Source organism: Anneissia japonica, unplaced genomic scaffold (genome assembly GCF_011630105.1).
Source record: "Anneissia japonica isolate Jap-2015-1 unplaced genomic scaffold, ASM1163010v1 scaffold199_len4679917_cov187, whole genome shotgun sequence".
NCBI classification, from domain to species: domain Eukaryota; kingdom Metazoa; phylum Echinodermata; class Crinoidea; order Comatulida; family Comatulidae; genus Anneissia; species Anneissia japonica.
Genome location: NW_022686322.1, coordinates 4,101,761 through 4,121,271, shown reverse-complemented (window position 1 = coordinate 4,121,271; position 19,511 = coordinate 4,101,761). Strand labels below are relative to the sequence as shown.

General features: G+C 33.7%; 1 protein-coding gene across 1 annotated transcript in view; it reads left to right on the top strand.

Annotated features, from left to right (window-relative positions):
• LOC117114700 (mucin-2-like) overlaps window positions 1–19,509 on the top strand; it is a gene marked incomplete at its 3' end in the record, with an annotated part of 37,372 nt that extends 17,863 nt beyond the window's left edge. The window contains exons 11-26 of the mRNA XM_033258389.1: window positions 409–565; window positions 1,481–1,712; window positions 2,384–2,602; window positions 3,718–3,865; window positions 5,302–5,430; window positions 7,332–7,521; window positions 10,227–10,394; window positions 10,642–10,879; window positions 13,463–13,662; window positions 14,025–14,118; window positions 14,379–14,425; window positions 16,180–16,559; window positions 17,282–17,675; window positions 18,347–18,568; window positions 18,722–18,744; window positions 18,787–19,509. Coding sequence (XP_033114280.1) covers window positions 409–565; window positions 1,481–1,712; window positions 2,384–2,602; window positions 3,718–3,865; window positions 5,302–5,430; window positions 7,332–7,521; window positions 10,227–10,394; window positions 10,642–10,879; window positions 13,463–13,662; window positions 14,025–14,118; window positions 14,379–14,425; window positions 16,180–16,559; window positions 17,282–17,675; window positions 18,347–18,568; window positions 18,722–18,744; window positions 18,787–19,509 — 3,564 coding nt within the window. The remainder of the gene's footprint in view (window positions 1–408; window positions 566–1,480; window positions 1,713–2,383; window positions 2,603–3,717; window positions 3,866–5,301; window positions 5,431–7,331; window positions 7,522–10,226; window positions 10,395–10,641; window positions 10,880–13,462; window positions 13,663–14,024; window positions 14,119–14,378; window positions 14,426–16,179; window positions 16,560–17,281; window positions 17,676–18,346; window positions 18,569–18,721; window positions 18,745–18,786) is intronic.
• Between the last annotated feature and the right edge of the window lie 2 nt (window positions 19,510–19,511).

The window sequence follows — 19,511 nt, the reverse complement described above, 5'->3', positions numbered from 1 at the left end:
GTTCTTTAACGTGCACATGGGCCATAAATGCACACGGGACCAACGGCTTAAACGTCTCATCCGAAAGACGGATGATGCTTGATATTGTCAAAAGGCATACTCAAATGTAGAATTATCTTGGTCCAGGATTGACTAATAATTTAAATTGGGAATTATAACTGATATCATCATTGATGTGATGTTTTTTTTTTGTTTTGCCCTACCTGACATGAAATGGTACGTTTTTTTTACGAAATGGTAGGAACTAGACTGTTTCTTTTTCTTGGATAGATAGTATGTATGTAAGAACTACAGTATAACTACACCATATCTCCTATTTTTATGTATACATATATGTATTTATGACATACACAACACAAGATTTCCGAAGAGGTACGAAATGCTGAATAAATTTATTCTTATGAATAGTTTGTAAGGTACGAACCATACTATGAAGCTTGCCAAGAAGATGTATGTAATTGTAATTGCTCCAGAACAGACTGTGCCTGCAATTCATACGAGGCTTACGCAAGAGAATGTGCCAGACATAAGGTATACATTGACTGGAGAACAGAAGAGCGTTGTCGTGAGTAAAACACAATTTTGTAGATAACAATGTGTTGATACAATTGATGTAGCTTGGTGGTTAAGATGCTTGCCTTCCAAACACAGAAATAAGCCTCATAATAAGAATTTGTTTATATAGTATATAGAGCATTTGGGGAGGGGGGACTAGGAGGGGCCACATCCCCCTGTTCCGGAAGGCCATGCCCCACCATCGGGGAAGAGAGATTCGTTGGGGATAAAAAAATAATATTTTAAAATGTTTATATCAAATGTTGGTCTGAATTGCAGATAGGCTTATATAAATTAATAGTTCGGACGCCGATGAGATACAAAAAACACCATCCTTAGGACAAGATGCCCCATATGAGCGTCTAGCGGCTTATTATTTAAAAAAATATTCTCATTGCAGACAGGGAACGCCCCTCCCAAACCCTTCCCGACTTGACCCTATGGCCCTCAGATGGCACGTACCACAAATGTACAACTCTTGTCCTGCCTGTTGGGGGAATTGCCCTGCCATTGGGGAAGTCCTAGCGCCGCCACTGATTCCACTATAAAAGGGAATGTGAACCTCAAAGGGAAAGATTGAGTTTGTTGTTAGTTTCTTGTTTATTGATGTCAGGCTCCGGAGGAAAAAAATGTTTTGATTTGTTGTAGAACTGATTTTTCTAAGACAGAAAAAAGTTGTTTGACGAAAAACTGGGGAACAGTGAATGAGATACAGATTTTTTAATATTTAAAAACTGGGGGAAAAAGGGGTGTAACTGCCCATTTTTACACCTTATTCAAATTTTGAATTAAAACAAGTTAAAAATATACCGCATGAAATCCACATGGATTTTTAAAAATTAATAATAATTATTGATCTAACTACTACTATCGTTGGTATTCTATACTCCAAATTTTAATTAACATATTTATTATATGTCTTTAGCTATAACCTGTGATGCAGGATTGGTTTCCAAACAGTGTGGTTCCTCGTGTCCTCGAACCTGCTCTAGTGCTACATATGACTGCCTAGACAACCATTGCATTGATGGCTGTCATTGTCCAGATGACAAGGTTCTCCACAACAACATGTGCATAGAGCATAGCGAGTGTCCTTGCAATTACCAATGCAAAGAATACTCCTCAGGATCATACATAGAAAGTGGTTGTAATAAATGGTAAGTTGAATTCTTGGTGAGTCAGATGGGCTGTTAAAAGCTGAAATATATCTTTATTCCAGTTTCTTCCCATCCTTCATTCCTGCCTTTAGTTTGCAAAAGTCAGTCCCAAGTAGAAAGAAGTCATTTCTTGGGAGAATTGCAGTGGCCGATCCAAGAATTTGAAATATTGGGGAGCCAGGAAGAGACTTTCACAGATGAAAGGTCTACACTACACTGCCCCACTATGGTTGGGGCAGAGGTAAGAAAATTTATGATTATGGTATCTCTAATAGCAGGCAATAGCATTCTCAGACTTAAATTTGAAAAAGATTTCCTTTTTTTCTCCATTTTTCTTTTTACAGTTTTGGAAAATGTAGATGGAGGGAGTAGAGATCCACCTAGAATTCGCCACTGATATGCTTAATGAGCTTTTTTAAAACAATTAATTTTATTTTGCTGCATATTGTGATACGCATCAGCTCTGCCTGCTAATAAAGCAGTGAAATCATGCAAATATAAATTTGCCGGAGATGGGTTATTTCCCGGAGATTCTTGCTTGTTTGCAGGTGTGTTTGTTGAAGTGCTTGAAAAAAAAACCCATCTTGAAAAAAGGCCAAAACTTCTATTCGAGCTTATACAGTATTACAATTTAAAATAATGCATAATCCTTGCATGCCATTTTTTTCTAGTTTATGTAAAGGTGGAAAATGGAACTGCACAGAAGATATCTGCCCTGCAACCTGTTCGGCTGTAGGTGACCCTCATTATGAGACATTTGATGGGAAGCATTATCACTTTCATGGAGACTGTAGCTATACTCTTGTTCAAAGCTGTGATGGTCTGAATACTGATTACTCAATCCAAGTTGAAAATACCAAATGTGGATTTCAGAGCTATGCATGTACTAAGTAAGATTTTAGTTTTCTGATTTTTCTAAAACAGAGATCACTTTCATCCGTCCAGACTATTAAATTTTATTTTGACAAGAACATGTAACATGCCTAAATATGGTCATGATGTGATATCATCACGACCATATATAGGAACATTATGACTATATATGGGCATACAGCAGTTTCGTCTACTGCCATACTATGTCCGATCACCACTCACAAACCTACACCACCACACATGCATGAAGTTTGCTGTATGGCGGCTTCATGGGCGCTCTTCTGCAGGGTTTCTCATGCAGATCTGGCAGCAGCATGCCGGTGATCGGATATTACTTTTTATCTTGCTACTTGTGGGATGATATTTTCACCCATGCATCAGCCGTGGCCTCGGTTGTTTTGAATCCGTGTGTATTGGTAAGTTTTTCTGGTTTCTGATCACATCCGCCTCCGCTTGTACGCTGCTATAACCTGGCAGGTATTCGGTTTACCTAGGTAAGTAATAATGAAATAAACTACACAAGTCCATCATGCTGTTGGTATTCTATGAGTGAGGTAACCTTCCTTCCTTTCTGTTGCCACTTCAACCTAAGTGATCCGATTAGTGTAGGCAAAGTTATGACGTTCTAATGAAACGACTCCTCGTAATCGAGCTCAAATCTCGTTAAAAACACACTAATATTGCCAATATTTTCGTAATTCAACCCAAAAATATTTTATCAGGTTTAATGGTAATGGTCTATTTTGAAACAGCACCGCCAACGTCTCACAACTTTTCACTGTTGACTTTCAGCGGCCTAGCCTAGCCAGAGCAGCTATCTAGTAGCAAATAGAGCATTACGCACACACTGGTAACAAATACCTAGGTCTCTGGATATCCCCAGTGCTAGTTGCCAGGTTATCGTAAATTTTCATTCCAAGTTTAACGAAAATGGCGTATACCTACAAAGAATCATGAAAATTATTGCCCCAATGAAATTTGTATTCATGATTCTCCAGTTTCCTAGCTGATTTAAGATGTATGCATGTACATCAGTGATGTAAGCTTGATTTTTTTTCCCCTTGGAGATATTTTCATCTATACTTGTAATGTTTCAGAACTTGTCAAGTGTATTGATATGATTTGTTTATAGGAAAGTTATGATCAATGTTGGAGCAACTAAAGTAAAGCTTCATCAAAAACATATTCTGACAGTGAATGGTGAGGATATAGATACAACAGAGTTACCTTACTCAGCTAGTGGAGTTTACATTGAGCAGGTTTCATCTATATACCAAAGGGTAGGAGTTATGTTTTCTCTCCCTTATCTTTACACAGTATCTAAAAAAAAAAATATGTACTGATTGTCTGACTGTCTCGAGGTTGGATAATGACTAATGTAGAGGGATCGAGACACAGTGTTTTGTTTTAAGGTCAGTTTAAAAGCATAACAAAAAGCCAATAATCCAATGTAAATAAACGATAATAATATTGATCGCTGGGTAGACATTGCAAATGATCAGTTCCGATACACATTTGAACATAATATGTAATAAAGAGAGCATGTTGCATGTATTATGTGGGTGAAAGTAAAGCTAGCTGCATTTAGTAGCATTGCAGAAGGGGCTGCAAATGGCATATTGGTCTCTACCGCCACCGTTTACAGCTGTAAGGAGAGCAATGATAATATCTTTCAGTAAAAGCCTAGGATATAAGTTTAAATTTCTGAATGTTCTATTGAAATATCTTTCAACTTTATTGTCATTGTCAATAATATTATCGTAAATTAAAAAAACATTTCATTGACTAGGAGTGATAAGGTATACTTAAATAAAACGTATCTGAAGCTTCTCGATGAAAAACAATGCAAACCAATTATTTTAGAATTTACAATAAGTTGAATAAATTAATTTGGATGAACAATAATGGAAGCAACTAGGCAAATACTAACCAGTGTTTAGGCAAGACCTTTCGTATATCTTGCTTTGCGAACCCACCGCCTGCAAATAATGTTGATTTTAAATTTTAAAAATCTTTTAATTTTGACCTGTTTGTTGCACCTGTTGCACAAAAAGTTTAGAAAAAAACATGTTAAATTAAATTAAATTCAATGTTTATTGTCTAATAGAAATAAAGAAATTTGTCGTTGGTACACACTGGATAAATTTTTACGTTACACAACATTAAACATAAGAAAAAAAAATATTCACCAATTGTTTGTAATCCAGGCAGCGTCTGGGGCTATGAGGTACTGCCACCCGCATTTTGACGACCCAGAGGTGTACTTATATATATATTATATTAGTATTTATATTCATGGAATATGAGGGTGGTTTTTGGAGGACATTATCCTTTTTATGCTCACTACTATATTTTTTTTTCACAATTAAATAATGTACAGCATTTATCAATTATGGTTACTGTGTTGATACATCACTACATCACATTCTTTACATGATTTGATCTCCAGCAAGGGCCTAAGTGCACATTCTATTACTATTTCTGCTACTGTATGTTCTTCACATGATTGAATAAAAGACATACTTTACAATATTTTATTTTTTAAGATTGTCTCTTATTTTATTGATTTTATTACTTCCATTATTTATTTATTATCTTGGAACTTAAAATTTAAGAGTCAATAAGGGGCTAGAGGGGGTGCTTTATTGCTGAATTTGATGCTATGTATATAATAATAATTAGGTTTAAAAAAGTTCAACAATTTTTTTATTCGTAGGTTACATTGGATAATGGCCTTATCGTCTTGTGGGACGGATTCGTTCGTGTGTATGTTACAGCGCCACCAAGCTTCTTTGGAAAGTACAAGATGTGTGGACTTTGTGGTTCATATGATCGTGTGCAAAATGTATGTACAAAATTTGACTATTATGCTTTTTCTACACTATGAATTTGTACGTATAGTTGTGATTTGCAGTGAACCCATATGTGAGGTCTCACTACAAAATGAGTCTCATCGTTAGAAAATCAAAAAATGAGTTAATATTACATTTTGGTAGATCACATTATAGGCTTTAATTTGGTCTTTGAATGGCTTCCCTAGGATAAATAGATCCAGAGATATTAGCATTTAAAGTTTAGGTGTATGAGAACCAGGTTTTGAGAATATCAGCCTCAAAGATAAACTAACCTGTACAAATGATAGGACTAGAATTACAGAATATGCGAAGAGAACACTGTTTTAGTAAGAAAATTCACTTAAAAAGTACACAATCATAAAATATAAGTTATTCAAAAATATTAAAATCAAAATTTTGTAAAAATGTTGCCTTTGAACTATTTTGGTGAATATCTCAATATGATTTCCCCAACGATGCATCTCATTTCGTGGTGAGACCTCACATATGTGGGTCTGGTACGAAATCATATATGGGTGTAAAATGACATTATCATGTTTATATATGGGAAAATCTCTCAAATTTATCACATAAAACATGAGATTATGGACAAGCTTAAGGCTTGAGCTACTATAAGATTTTAAGCTATAAGATAAGCTCCACACAAATATCGGTTTTGAGTACACTATAGGAGGTTGAAGGCAATTTTTGAAGGAAATAATGGTTCTTAAGGCTCTTATTTCCTAGTGTACAAAATTACTTGACTATAATTGCTTTATAAGTCAGTTGTGATGTCCATCACCTTTTCTAGCGGCCTTTTATTACCATACTGTTGGTGAGAGAGTTTGCTGTTATTAATTATTTAATTTTCAATTATGTGTTTTTTGTGACAAGCAAATGTGATATGCCCATATTTATCATCATGGCCATATATGGCCATCACTCAAATTTGCCACATAACATTTGACAGTGTGGAGATGCTTTAATAATTGATAATTTTTTTTTCTACTTTTATTCTTTGTTGTTTCTTTGTGATACCCTGTATGCACTTGATAAAGCTATGACCTGGGTTTTATGCTACATTCTATTTATTGTTTTGTATAAAGAATGATTCGATATTGGTTATTACCTTTTTCAAATAAATATTTGAACCTGAAAAAATTTCTTAATGAATTACAGAAATTCTGGCAGTCAGTTTAAGTATATTCATTGTAAAAATCTGTAAACCAACAAATTCCAATGCTGGGTATTGCCTTTAATTTCTATTTAACCTTCCATTATAACTTGATATAGACGGTTTGAACTGCATTTCAAATCATATTTATTCATCCCTTGTAAATAATTAATAAATGCCAAAAGCAAGAAGGCAATCCTGTAGACAGGTTCTAGTAACTAAATTTATTTTAATTTACAGTTAATTGCAAAATTTTCGAAGAATTATACAAATTTCTGTAACGATAATAATGATAATATTAATAATAATAATATTAATAGTAATAATAATGATAATTATTAATTTATACCAATTAACTGGTTGTGATGATAATAATAATAATAATAATAATAATAATAATAATAATAATAATAATAATAATAATAATAATAATAATAATAATAATAATAACTAGACTTACTATGTCTGTTTGTACAACAGAACATAGGGTTTTTCCTCATTGCTATAATGAGAAATGAAGTTGAAATTGCAACAAAAAAAATGGTGTTGATTTATTTTAAGTCAAATATTTGGGACATGAAATGATGTAGATTGTCAAGTTTTTTTGTTAAAATTGTTAAAATTAAAAAGTTTCTTCAGAGATTCCAACAAGGAATGTTTTTGCCAGTTCTCTGTCTGTCATACAACCATTATTTTTGGTAGGTATGCAAGCACACTCATATATTTTCATTTTTTTAGAATGATTTTATGACAAAAGCAGGAGACATAGAAAAGCAATCTTCATGCTTTGCATCCAAGTGGAAGGTAGACCCCTCCTGTCCAGTAAATAAGTATGTATTTGATAATACAAGCCCCTGTGACATCTACTCTCATCGCAAGCTACTGGCTGAAGCACAGTGCAAACTTCTAAAGAACGATATATTTGTTGGTAGGTAGTTTGGATTTGCTTCACTATATTTACATGAAAACATATTAACTGGTCGAGTCTGATAACTTTGTCCTTCGACAAGACATGCCTTAAGATGCTATAGGCAAGTTTTATTCTGTTTTTAAGTCCTTACTGAGAAAAATTGGTCTTGCCAAACAATGCCTGGGTGAGAAGGGTCTTGAACCAGCGCCAAAGACTGCTGTTAAAAAGCACCACTGCCTTACCACTCGGCTACTTGACTCCCAAAGCAAAGAATCAGTTTTTGAAGCAATGTTTTGAGTAACCTACTAATACAATTTTCTTGCACTAAAATATTTAATTACTAGACTCTATATAAAAACACACATTTTAGATCTCTTAAGATAGGTGTGCATTTATTTTGATTCTGCTACACACTTGCATTCTGAAAAATTCAAGAGAAAAAGAAAAGAGATGGCAATGAAAGAAAGTACAACTGTAGAAGGAAAAGCCAAGAATGGTAAAAACAATGAAATAAAATGATAAAGGAAAAAGGAGAAAAAGAAAGAAAATGAAGGAAAAGAACAGAACAATTATCAAAGGAAAATAAAAAAGAAAACAAAAGAAAATAAAGAAAAGAAAACGGAAAGAAAAGAATAGAATAGAAAGATAAAAAAGGTAAGAAAGAAAAAGGAGAATAGAAAAGAAAGTAAATTAAAAGTAAAGAATAGAAAATAAAAAAATGGAAAAGAAAGAAAATGAAAGAAACAAAAGAAAGAAAAGGAAATGAACAGAATTGAAAAGAAAGAAAATGAAAGGGAAAAAACCAAAAGAAGGAAAATAACAGAATTGAAAAGAAAAAAGGTGGAAGGAAGGAAGGAAAAAAGATAAGAAAGATAAAAAATGGTAAGAAAAAAATAGAAAATGAAAGGAAAAGAAAGATAATGAAAGGAAAAGAAAGGAAAAGAAAAGGGAAAAGGAAAAAGAAATGAAAAGAAAATGAAAAAGTAGAGAAAAAAAATGGTATTAAACAAAATTAATGCCAAACTGTTACCAAGTAATCAGGAGATTGTTAATAAATCAGAAAAAAGAAACCCAAAAAACCTAATTAGTTTCACTAGAACTGAAAGGTTCACTGATTAATCTTGGATAAGATAGTATAGTAAATACTCCAAGTGTTGAAATGCTTGCCATCGTGTCAGGATTCAATATTTCGACATTAATTATGTCATCATCAGGAACGAAAAATTATCCATATTTGCAAGCTTATATGCACAAGTACCAAAAGTGTTTGACCAATCAAAACATTACCCCTAGTAGGTGACATAGCAATGAATAAACTAAAGATCAAAGCATCCTTAACCTACTGATCAAAGTTACCTACAAAAACAAAGAAAGCTCCTTTGAAGCTTTCAGCCCATTGTTAAGCAATGGGTGTAGCCTATATTGCACACATTTAAATATGGTTTAGTAGGAGATAATTTCACTAGTAACGGTAAGGTATGAATCCACGTACGAAGGGACAACAATTAGATGCACACATTAAATATGGTTTAGTAGGAGATAGTTCTTACTATAAATTATAATAGGTGAAGTATGGTAGGTAAATAGGGTAAGAAAACACAACATCAAATACCTTTCGCCTAATAGTAAAATAATAATAAGGTGTTGGTCATATTATATTGTTAGTCCTAATATATTCATAAAATAATTGGAAAACCAACACAAAGTACAGATCTTGCCCACTCTCTGGTTAGCTATACCTAATTTTTCCATAGAGCTATGAACAACTGAGTGCTGTCTAGGCGACGATGCAATGCAGAGTTGTGTATATGTACTCAACAAGTTGGCTGCCGTAGGAAAGCGCCACATTAAGGAATTTCTTGAAATCACTATTTTAATAAAACCAGCCTAGCCAAAAAGAAGCCAAATTGAGTATCTGATGTACGTAGGAATGAAAATAGAAATTGTGTATGGTACGCTACACCATTGCAATGCTCGAGCTTGAACATACGGGTAACTAAGCTGCACTCAAACTTTGATGGTTAAATTAAGGGCGCCAGTGAACATGATGCTTAGGCATATTTTGATTGGCTGGATCTACAGCAGTTATCTTGTTAAGTACACACACACAGCTCTGCGTATTTTGAACATCAAATGCGCTGGAGCTCTACCCTACCAGATACTGTACCTAAGAAAAATATGGCAGAAGAACTGTTTGGACAGCTTGCATCAAAATTTATAGAACGTCCGCCCTCTGCAAGCAGAGTAATATTTGATAGAGTGGAGAAACTACAAGGAAACAAACAAACCTGAGAGGTGCCTTGATTATAAATATATGGCGCCACCAATCAGATGAAGTATTTTGATCTCTGGGAACCCTATTCTCCCACAATGCACTTCGACCTGAAGTTCAACTATATCACATTTATCTTCTATTATCTTTGACTGTACCACTGGGTAGAGAGAAACAAACATTGGTAACATGCCAGACAAAGGCAAAATGTTTGAATCCTAACCACAAGGTGTTTAGTTTTTATCAAAGTAATATATTCAGAATTTTAGTCAATGTAAGTATGATTTTAAATGGACTAAATACAGAATGAAATCACTTATAAATACAGTTTTTAAATTTGACATTTTTATTAAGTCTAAGATTAGAATTGTCCATATTATTGTTTTGAAATGTTCAGGACAAAATAAAAATATAACTAAGTCACTACAAATGGAATATTTTCCTTTTCAAGTTTGTAGTCGTGTTCTTTCGGTTGATGAATACTTCGAAAACTGTAAGTACGATGTCTGTGCCAACTCTGACATTAACGTATTCTGTGCTAGCATAGCGGACTATGCTGATGCTTGTGGAAGAATAGGGGTGCCAATAATGAACTGGAGATTATCTTATCCTGAATGTGGTGAGTAAAATACACCTGAAATTTTAGATAAAGTGTAAACTATAATAAAAAAAATATATAAATATTTAACGAATAAATAACAAATCACTATGGTTTTGAAAAAACATTGGAAAGAAAGAACTATATCATGAGATGTGACATTAACATTATTTTAGTATTTAATTCAATTACATTAATTAATACAATTGTTCATGTTTGGTGCTAAGAGACTCATTTTTTAAATTTTATTACAACTCCTTCTCTTTAGCTGTAACATGTAGTGGTGATACTGTATACCAAGAGTGTGGATCAGCTTGTGAAGTATCATGTGCAGCCCTCACAACTAACATGTTGTGCAAGGAAACTTGTATTCCCGGATGCAGTTGTACAAAGGGCCGTGTGCTTGATTACCATGGACGCTGCATTCCAATCCGGGATTGTCCATGTGATTACAATGGTCGTAATTACAACCCTGGTGAGACTACTAAGCAAGGATGTAAAGATTGGTATGTATAAGTATTTTTGATGATTATTAAAATTTTTTTTTTTTTAATTCTTCATTCATTATGTGAAAAATAATTTGTATTTTTTTAAATTTTTGTCATTTTTTGCTGTTTTTAAAAGTTAATATTAGTAATAATGTGATACAATATTTCTAATATCCTTATGGTTTATTCATCAAAAATAATGAGTGTGTGTATAAGGTCAATACATTGGGTATCTGTTGCATGTTTTTACATATTTTTTAGATTTCTTACTTGGGAGATACCATGTTTTTAAAAAGGGGTGTTTTTCTTCTTTTTTTTTCAAATTATGAAAAACTTCCAAACTTTAATTGCTCATAAACCTCAAAGTAGTGCTTTTTTAGAATTGATTTTCTACAAATAGGCAGTTCTAATGCTCCCTTAGAGAATTCCAGTTTAAGAAATATGGGTATTTAAAAAACGTATGAGCAGTGTTGCCAGAAAAACTGTCATTTTTCATTAAAAATAATTATAATAGTAAAATCTACCAGTTTTTTTCCGCTGATTTATTAAGTGTTGTTAGAGACAAACTAAAAGAAATGATTCTTATTATAGGCCTACATAGGCCAACATATGAAGAACTGCTAATGGGATGGTATAAACCGTCATAATAATTTTAAATTTACAACTACAGGACTTTGATTATGGAGGGCATTATTATGACATTTGACCTGGTTCAGAAAGTGGAAAACAAATTTCAGAAATACAATAGTGTATTTTGGTGTGCATTGAACCACAAAAAAACAATGAAATTTTTAAAGAAATGACCACTGCGAAGGTTTCTGATCAACCTGTTCGCCAACATCTACCAGTCTGTGCTCAAGGCCAACCTAGAAATGAAGGATACGTTTAATAATAATCGTTTGTTTTTCTGTCCCGAAGATGGATTTAATCCCCTGTATCTGCACTGTATCTGCATTACTTCTCTACACACAGGAGTATACATGGGTACCTGGTAGGGTTAACTGCCAAAATGTGCTGATGTATCTGCTGCAACTCTATGGAATACTCCCCCATGGAGTTTGAGTTTGTGTTCCATAGGCATTTAATTCAATGACCGGGGGTAGTAGTGTGAAGCGCTTGTTGGCGTTAAGTGCTATATAAATCTAACATATTATCATTATTATTAATTATTATTATTATTATTATTATTATTTTTAGTCCTACATAAGCTTCTGTGCACTAGAAAATCAGATTGTTACAGGAATTTGAATACAGACCTGATAATCAAACACTGTTGGACAAAGCAGAATTAGGTTATGCTAAAATGCTTTCAACTGACACTTCCATATTCCCATGGTAGCTTTTTACTCTTCTAATGTCTAATCTTTCAATTTAATTTTCATTTGCTCCAAAAGCCATCAGTCTACTATTATCTGCCATACAAGAAACATTACATTTAAATTCATCAATATATATTTGCAATGGCCAAGAAAATCGTAAAAAAAAAATTAAACAGATCAATGTAGCAGAGTAGTACAAATGGAGGAATTGTTGGCAGAAGGCAGATAGACATTTAGAGAATATGAAAATCATAACTCGTCATTGAAAGCGAATTTATCATGGATTGCTTTTGTCAGAGTGATGTTTGAATTTGTTTGGTTTTCAGACAGTTAAATTAAGTTGTTTAATTTATATGCAATGCAGAATAATATTGAGGTTAACATACATGAAATAAATCTGGCAACACATGTTGTTATTATAGTCATGTATATAGTAATATTATGGTTACATGAGTTATATTTTATATTATAATGTTTTCCGTACAGTAAAAAAATGTATATTTTCAATATTTTTTAATGAAAAAATGCTGCTTTTTTGGCAACACAGTAACGCATATTGATAAACCTTGCAACATGTTCCTCAGCATGTTGTTAAACTATTTGAAATGAGCCTGGAAACACATTTCTTAATATGTTGTTAGACAATTTATGTAACTATAGTAACATTATTGTGAAATAAATTTAATTTAATTTCTAGTGTTATCCATTCAGTAAAAAATGATATATTTTGTATTTAAAAAATGCCGTTTTTTTCTTAAAATACCGCATCCACTATTGACTATCAATATATGGAAGATGGTGGACATGTTTGCACCACTTTGGAAGTTACAGATAGGTTTCTGAGGTATACTTTGAAAAAAAAAAATTTGAGAAAAACCCCCTTTTGTAAATAACGGTATCTTCTAAACAGAATTTTTTACACAATTTTTTTTTTTGCGATAAATGGAAGTTAATACCTGGTTATTTACATGGATGATCACAAAAAATATATATAGTGCATGTTCTTTTTTTTAATAAGGTCTGAATGTCAGTGTTTTTTCACTTCTGAAAATGTCTAAAATTGACAAAAACTGTAAAATTTAGATAATGGGTTGTTGCCATGACAACAAAGGCTAAAAAATTAAATGTCATAGATGTGCTTTTTACCCAAGTATCTATTAATGGTAAAAATTTGAGAGAAATCTATTTTTTGATGTCTGCCACCAAATCTTTGATTTTTATGGACAACCATTGTTAATGTTTAATATAAAATAATCATGATTTTATCCTTTTTCCATTCAAGTGTATGTACCAATGCTCTTTGGCAATGTGACAACTCCACATGTGATTCTAATGAGAGTTTCTGTGGAGAAAACATGGAATTTGTTGATTGTCATAACCGCTGCCCTGTAACATGCTCCAACTATTATGATGAACAGAAATCTTGTAGTACTTCAATATGTGAACCTGGATGTCAATGTCTCACAAACTACATATTGGATGGTTTGTTCTAAATTATTTTTGTTTGCTCAATTTTTTGTACACTACACATAATAGGAACATTTCTTGTATTACCCCCTTGCACCCTAAATGTTTTTTAATTTGAAACAACTTTAGACCTAATATGGTATGTCAATTTATGTTCATTCGGATAATATTAATACTGTCTCTTATACACATCTAGATGTGTATAAGAGACAGGTATACTTGTTTGTTTGTGCCTTAAAAATCAAAATATTATTATTAATATTATTATTATTATTATCATCATTTTACCAGCCATGAATTATTGTTACATGAAATTATTCATTTTATCTTCAGTAATATGATGAATAATAATTTCTCATGATTTGAATAATTGATAGGTGACCGTTGTGTTTTGTTGGAGGATTGTCCATGTCATCATGGAGAAAAAGCCTACATAAATGGAGAGAGTTACATTGATAATTGCAATCTATGGTAGGTCATTGTCTTTTCAACAGCCCCATGTATATATTTCATAAACCAAAATATTTCTACTTGCCCAGTCACTTATAATTTAAAATCTAATTGTCGCTGTTTTTTTTACTTTGTTGAAATAAGGAGAGAGTAAAAGCATATTTTTGAAATGTTGAAGGTATTTTACTAATACCTGAATACGTCCTCTGCTATGCCACTGATGTATATATGAGATATGCCATGATGAAACTTTCATCAAGTGTTTATTTTCACTTCAATAGCACTTGCAATGGTCAGAAATGGACATGTGAGGAAAACGAATGCCCAGGTGAGTATTGCAGTCAAAGGTTCAATTATTTATATTTACACCATATGTTCTGCTAACTGGTTCATTCATGATTTGCCAAAAACATGCGAAACCAAATTATAGGAAGAATATAAAAAAAATATACAAATATATAATACAAAAGTTATCCCTTCAGGGCTGTAGCCACCGGTACAGTCGATCAGATTTCAACCTGACCACTTTTTGACAGACCACAAGTTAATTGATTAGGTTTTGAATAGGGAAACAGGCTAAATTCCACCTGTATGTTTAGACTTGACCAATCCCTCTTGACATAACTCAGAAACCACAAGTCTTTGAACTCTGGGGTGAACGGTTAATGATAGTTTACTTTATTTTCTTCTCTTTAGTGAAAGATTTATAATGATTAATTAAGAAAATGGGGTGCATTTTTTCTTCAGTTGAAATTCAGTGTCTATGTGGGCTTAGCTTTTATCCAAATCAAGTAGGTAAATTACTATACACAGTAAGCTTTTGCAGAAAATCAGACTAAAGTTCCCTTATATACTTGCCTAAGACCTATATTCATTTCTTCACTAAATTACCTAGTCAACTGACAAGAAAAAATATGCCTTTATCTGTATATTTATCCTGATAATTCTAGTATGCAACATGATTATTTTCTTTAAAAAAATATACTGTAAATAGGCTTTTTTAAGCACTTCTCTTAAATACATGTCAAGTACGGATCCAGAGTTTTCACCCTGACTATTGCACATATGGGTTCCCATGGTGGGAGGGTTCAAGAGAAAAGAGCTAGCTTGTTCTGTCACTAAAAGACAAATTTTGGGCATTGGGGGTGGGGGGTTTCGGCTCCTCCTTTGAAAGTTGTTTTCTAAATGCTTTGAAATGTACTTTTGTACATTATGAGACGTCTATTATTACATACACTCTGAATTCTTAGTTTTTCCCAACTTTACTATGGATAATTAATAATTATGATGATGATGAGTAGGAGGAAGCTAGGTGATGACAGGCTCCTGTGCAAGGTTATTTAACAGGCCCTTTGGTGTGTGAAGTGTCAATCGAGGCCTGTAGCCTGAGGTAAGGTTGGGAATTTGGCAACATTATCGTTGTCGTCGAATGTTCCGTGCACACAGTCGGATAATATTAATATGACTTATGATATCTCTTATTACTGTAATTTGCATATCAAATAACATTACCAATGTGGTCTAAAATCACTATTTTGGGCCATAAAAACTCACTCCGCCTGAATTTTTCAAGTTAAAGCACCACACAAATTTGACCCAACCTTATATTTCTGATAAATTCATGTATTATGCATAGTAACGTTGGCGCCTGCAATGCTCTGGAGTGAAATGTTAAGATAATTCAACATTTTTCATTCAGGACCAACTACAGAGTATTACTGCAAACATTTATTAATTTTTTATTACCATCCCTTTGATTTTCACTAATTCTTTCCTATCCTGATCACTAAATCGATATAGTGCCTCAGATTTGGTTCATCTCATGGTGATGGATATCACAACTGAGGAAATAGAAGCATTAGGATCCATTATTTCTTAAAAAAATTAAGCTTCAAGCAATGCGTTTTAGAAAATAATGGCTCCTTCGGCTTTTATTTTCTATAGCATACTCAAAACCTGATTGTAATTGCTTTTATTAATCACCACACACTACAGTATGAGGATGTTTTACTGGTACCAAATTTATAATATTTGTTGAACTTTATGTACATCAAGTGTTTGGACCCGATCTGATTTCCACAGGTATATGCAGTATGTATGGTGAGTCACATTTTACATCCTTCGATGCAAAGCTGTTTGAATTTCGGGGCGAATGTGTCTACACCCTAATGCAGAGCACAGATGACTGTGATTTTAAGTTTTCTTTGAAATCAGAAAATGTCAAATGTGGATCTTCAGGTGTGTCCTGCACAATAGTTATAACCTTTTCGTTTACCTACAATGGAATTAGTGATGAAATTAAACTTGTACGCGGTAAGAAAGTTGAAGAGTCAAGTTACTCACTCTTAAAGGTTCATAGAGTTGGCAGCTATGTTTATGTGGCAGTTTCTGAAGGTATTACTCTACAATGGGACATGGGTACACTGCTTTATATCAAGCTGGACCCTAAGTATGCGAAAAGGGTGAGTTTAATCATCTTTTCTTTCAAATATTGCAAATTGGCAATATTAAAGTGGAGCATTGTGAGGTTTGCGTGCGCTGGCCCCTTACTAAGTTTGCGGCGGCTCTAAACTATATGATTTAGGTAACTCATGCTGTTACCATTCTCTTTACCACAATACCCGTTCCAGCAATAGCTCTGACGGGTTGAGGAACCTCACTTTGCACTGACCTTAACTGACAATCAAACTCGATATCAAAAGAGAGAGCTGAAATGTTAATTAGTTTTCCAGCAAGTTGTCAATAAATCACATAGACATACCTATGTTATAGTATAGTATAGCTGACCTTGCATGGGCAATAAATTACAAAAGCTATGATTATAATCCAATTAAAGAGCAATTACCAGAGAAAGGCCTAATGTCCCAAAAGATGGTTGGAAATCAGGAAAATTTTTAAAGGGTAGAAACACCTCATGAATTCGACTGTTAATTGGGAAAAAAACAATTGAAAGAGCTAACAAATTATACAAAGCAATTAAAACTATAAATATACTGTTTTTATACCACAACCTAGACAATAGGCAAATGCCAACTCACTTACACCTATTTTGCCAGAGGTTGAGCTTACAATGTCTGTATCCTGTTGTTTGGTAATCCTAAAGTTAAAGGTTTTCATCTCACTTTTCTTAACTTGTGTGAAATAGCATAATAAATATTAAATATTCGATTGGTCCTTCCTACAGGTTACTGGCCTATGTGGAAACTATGATGGTGACAATAACAACGATTTTGTCACTTCTAGTGCGGGTCCAAGTGTTGCCACTGCCATTGAATTTGCAGACAATTGGAGAGCAATCAGAGGATGCCCAGACAGCAAAGTTTTTGAGAACCCTTGCAGTCAGGTACCAGAGAGAGAAGCATGGGCTAAGAGGAAGTGTGCAATCCTCAAGTCGGATATATTCAGCGCTTGTCATTCTGAATTGCCTTATGACAGTTATTACCAGAGGTGTGTTGCCGATGCATGTGGATGCGACTTCGGTGGAGACTGTGAGTGTTTGTGCACCGCAGTCAAAGCGTATGCACACGATTGTATGATCAATGGCGTCGTAGTTTATTGGCGTTCAAATGATTTTTGTCGTAAGTTTCCATTCTTGTTATTAAATAATAAAATATTTATTTTCTTCCCAGAAACATGAACTTATGTATATATCGGGCGCAGCTTAATGAGAAATGAAAAATAAATGTATTTTCACATAAGATAAATCCGCTGGCTGAGGAAGAACCCAGTTTCCTTTATTTTTTTAGACTAACCATGATGATGACAATGACGTTTTGATGATGAAAATGGCTGCAGTTGTGGCAGTAAGGTGGCTGTGATCGTGATGGTGGGGTGTGATAATTAATAATTATCACTATCATATGTAATACATAATCATCGTGCCTAATTTTAAATAATTTTTAACTCAAATTTCATTATTTTTAAAAAATAAAAATATATGATGATAGATCATAATTTTGTAGAAACCAACTACAGTATAATTTTGATTGCAACATCCTTAATACATTTTGCTTTAAAAACATGTCCAAAAGGTAAGTAATTTGCAGGTAATTTGCCTATCGACTTTGAGGTAGCATTATAAGTAATGTTCCAAAATTATGATAGTCAAACATTGATAATAGTATGTTATTCAAGCTTCATAATCAACCTCAACATGTGTTCATGATATTGTTTTCAAAACATGCATTTCCAAAAACACAATCATTTAATATTGGCAACTAAATTAATGTTTTGTTGTTTAATGATATAGCAATCCAGTGTGATGGATGTGGCAGCTGGGTACCATGCATGACCCCCTGCCCCAAAACGTGCACAAACTATTGCTGTGATGAAAAATGTGAAATTGATGGATGTGTGGAAGGCTGTCAGTGTGAAGAAGGCCTGCTTTATGATCCTGACACAGAAAAGTGTGTCTCTCAAAAGGAGTGTTCCACCACATGTAGATGCATATCAACAACTATTACACCAACAAGTAAGTAACTATTGTACAGTATTTATTGTGGTAGATTATCCAGGTGAATGCAAGTAAAAGCATCATTGTTAAAGGCATTCTATAAATATGAAGAAATCTATCATCAATAATTTTTGAAAAAATATTACTTAATATTGATATGATTTCTTTTAGCTGAAACCAGGACACCATATTCTACTACTGAAACCACAACAACATACTCCACTACACCATACTCCACTACTGAAACCACAACACCATACTCTACTACTGAAACCACAACACCATACTCTACTACTGAAACCACAACACCATACTCCACTACTGAAACCACAACACCATACTCCACTACTGAAACCACAACACCATACTCCACTACTGAGATCACAACACCATACTCCACTACTGAGACCACAACACCATACTCTACAACTGAAACAACAACACCATACTCTACAACTGAAACCACAACACCTTATTCTACTACTGAAACCAAAACAACATACTCTACAACTGAAACCACAACACCATACTCCACTACTGAAACCACAACACCATACTCCACTACTGAGACCACAACACCATACTCTACTACTGAAACCACAATGACTGAAACCACAACACCATATTCTACTACTGAAATCACAACACCATATTCTACTACTGAAGCCACAACATCATACTCCTCTACTGAGACCACAACACCATACTCTACTACTGAAACCACAACACCATACTCCACTACTGAAACCACAACACCATACTCCAGTACTGAAACCACAACACCATACTCCACTACTGAAACCACAACATCATACTCCACTACTGAAACCACAATGACTGAAACCACAACACCATATTCTACTACTGAAACCACAACACCATACTCTACTACTGAAACCACAACACCATATTCCTCTACTGAGACCACAGCACCATACTCTACAACTGAAACCACAATGAC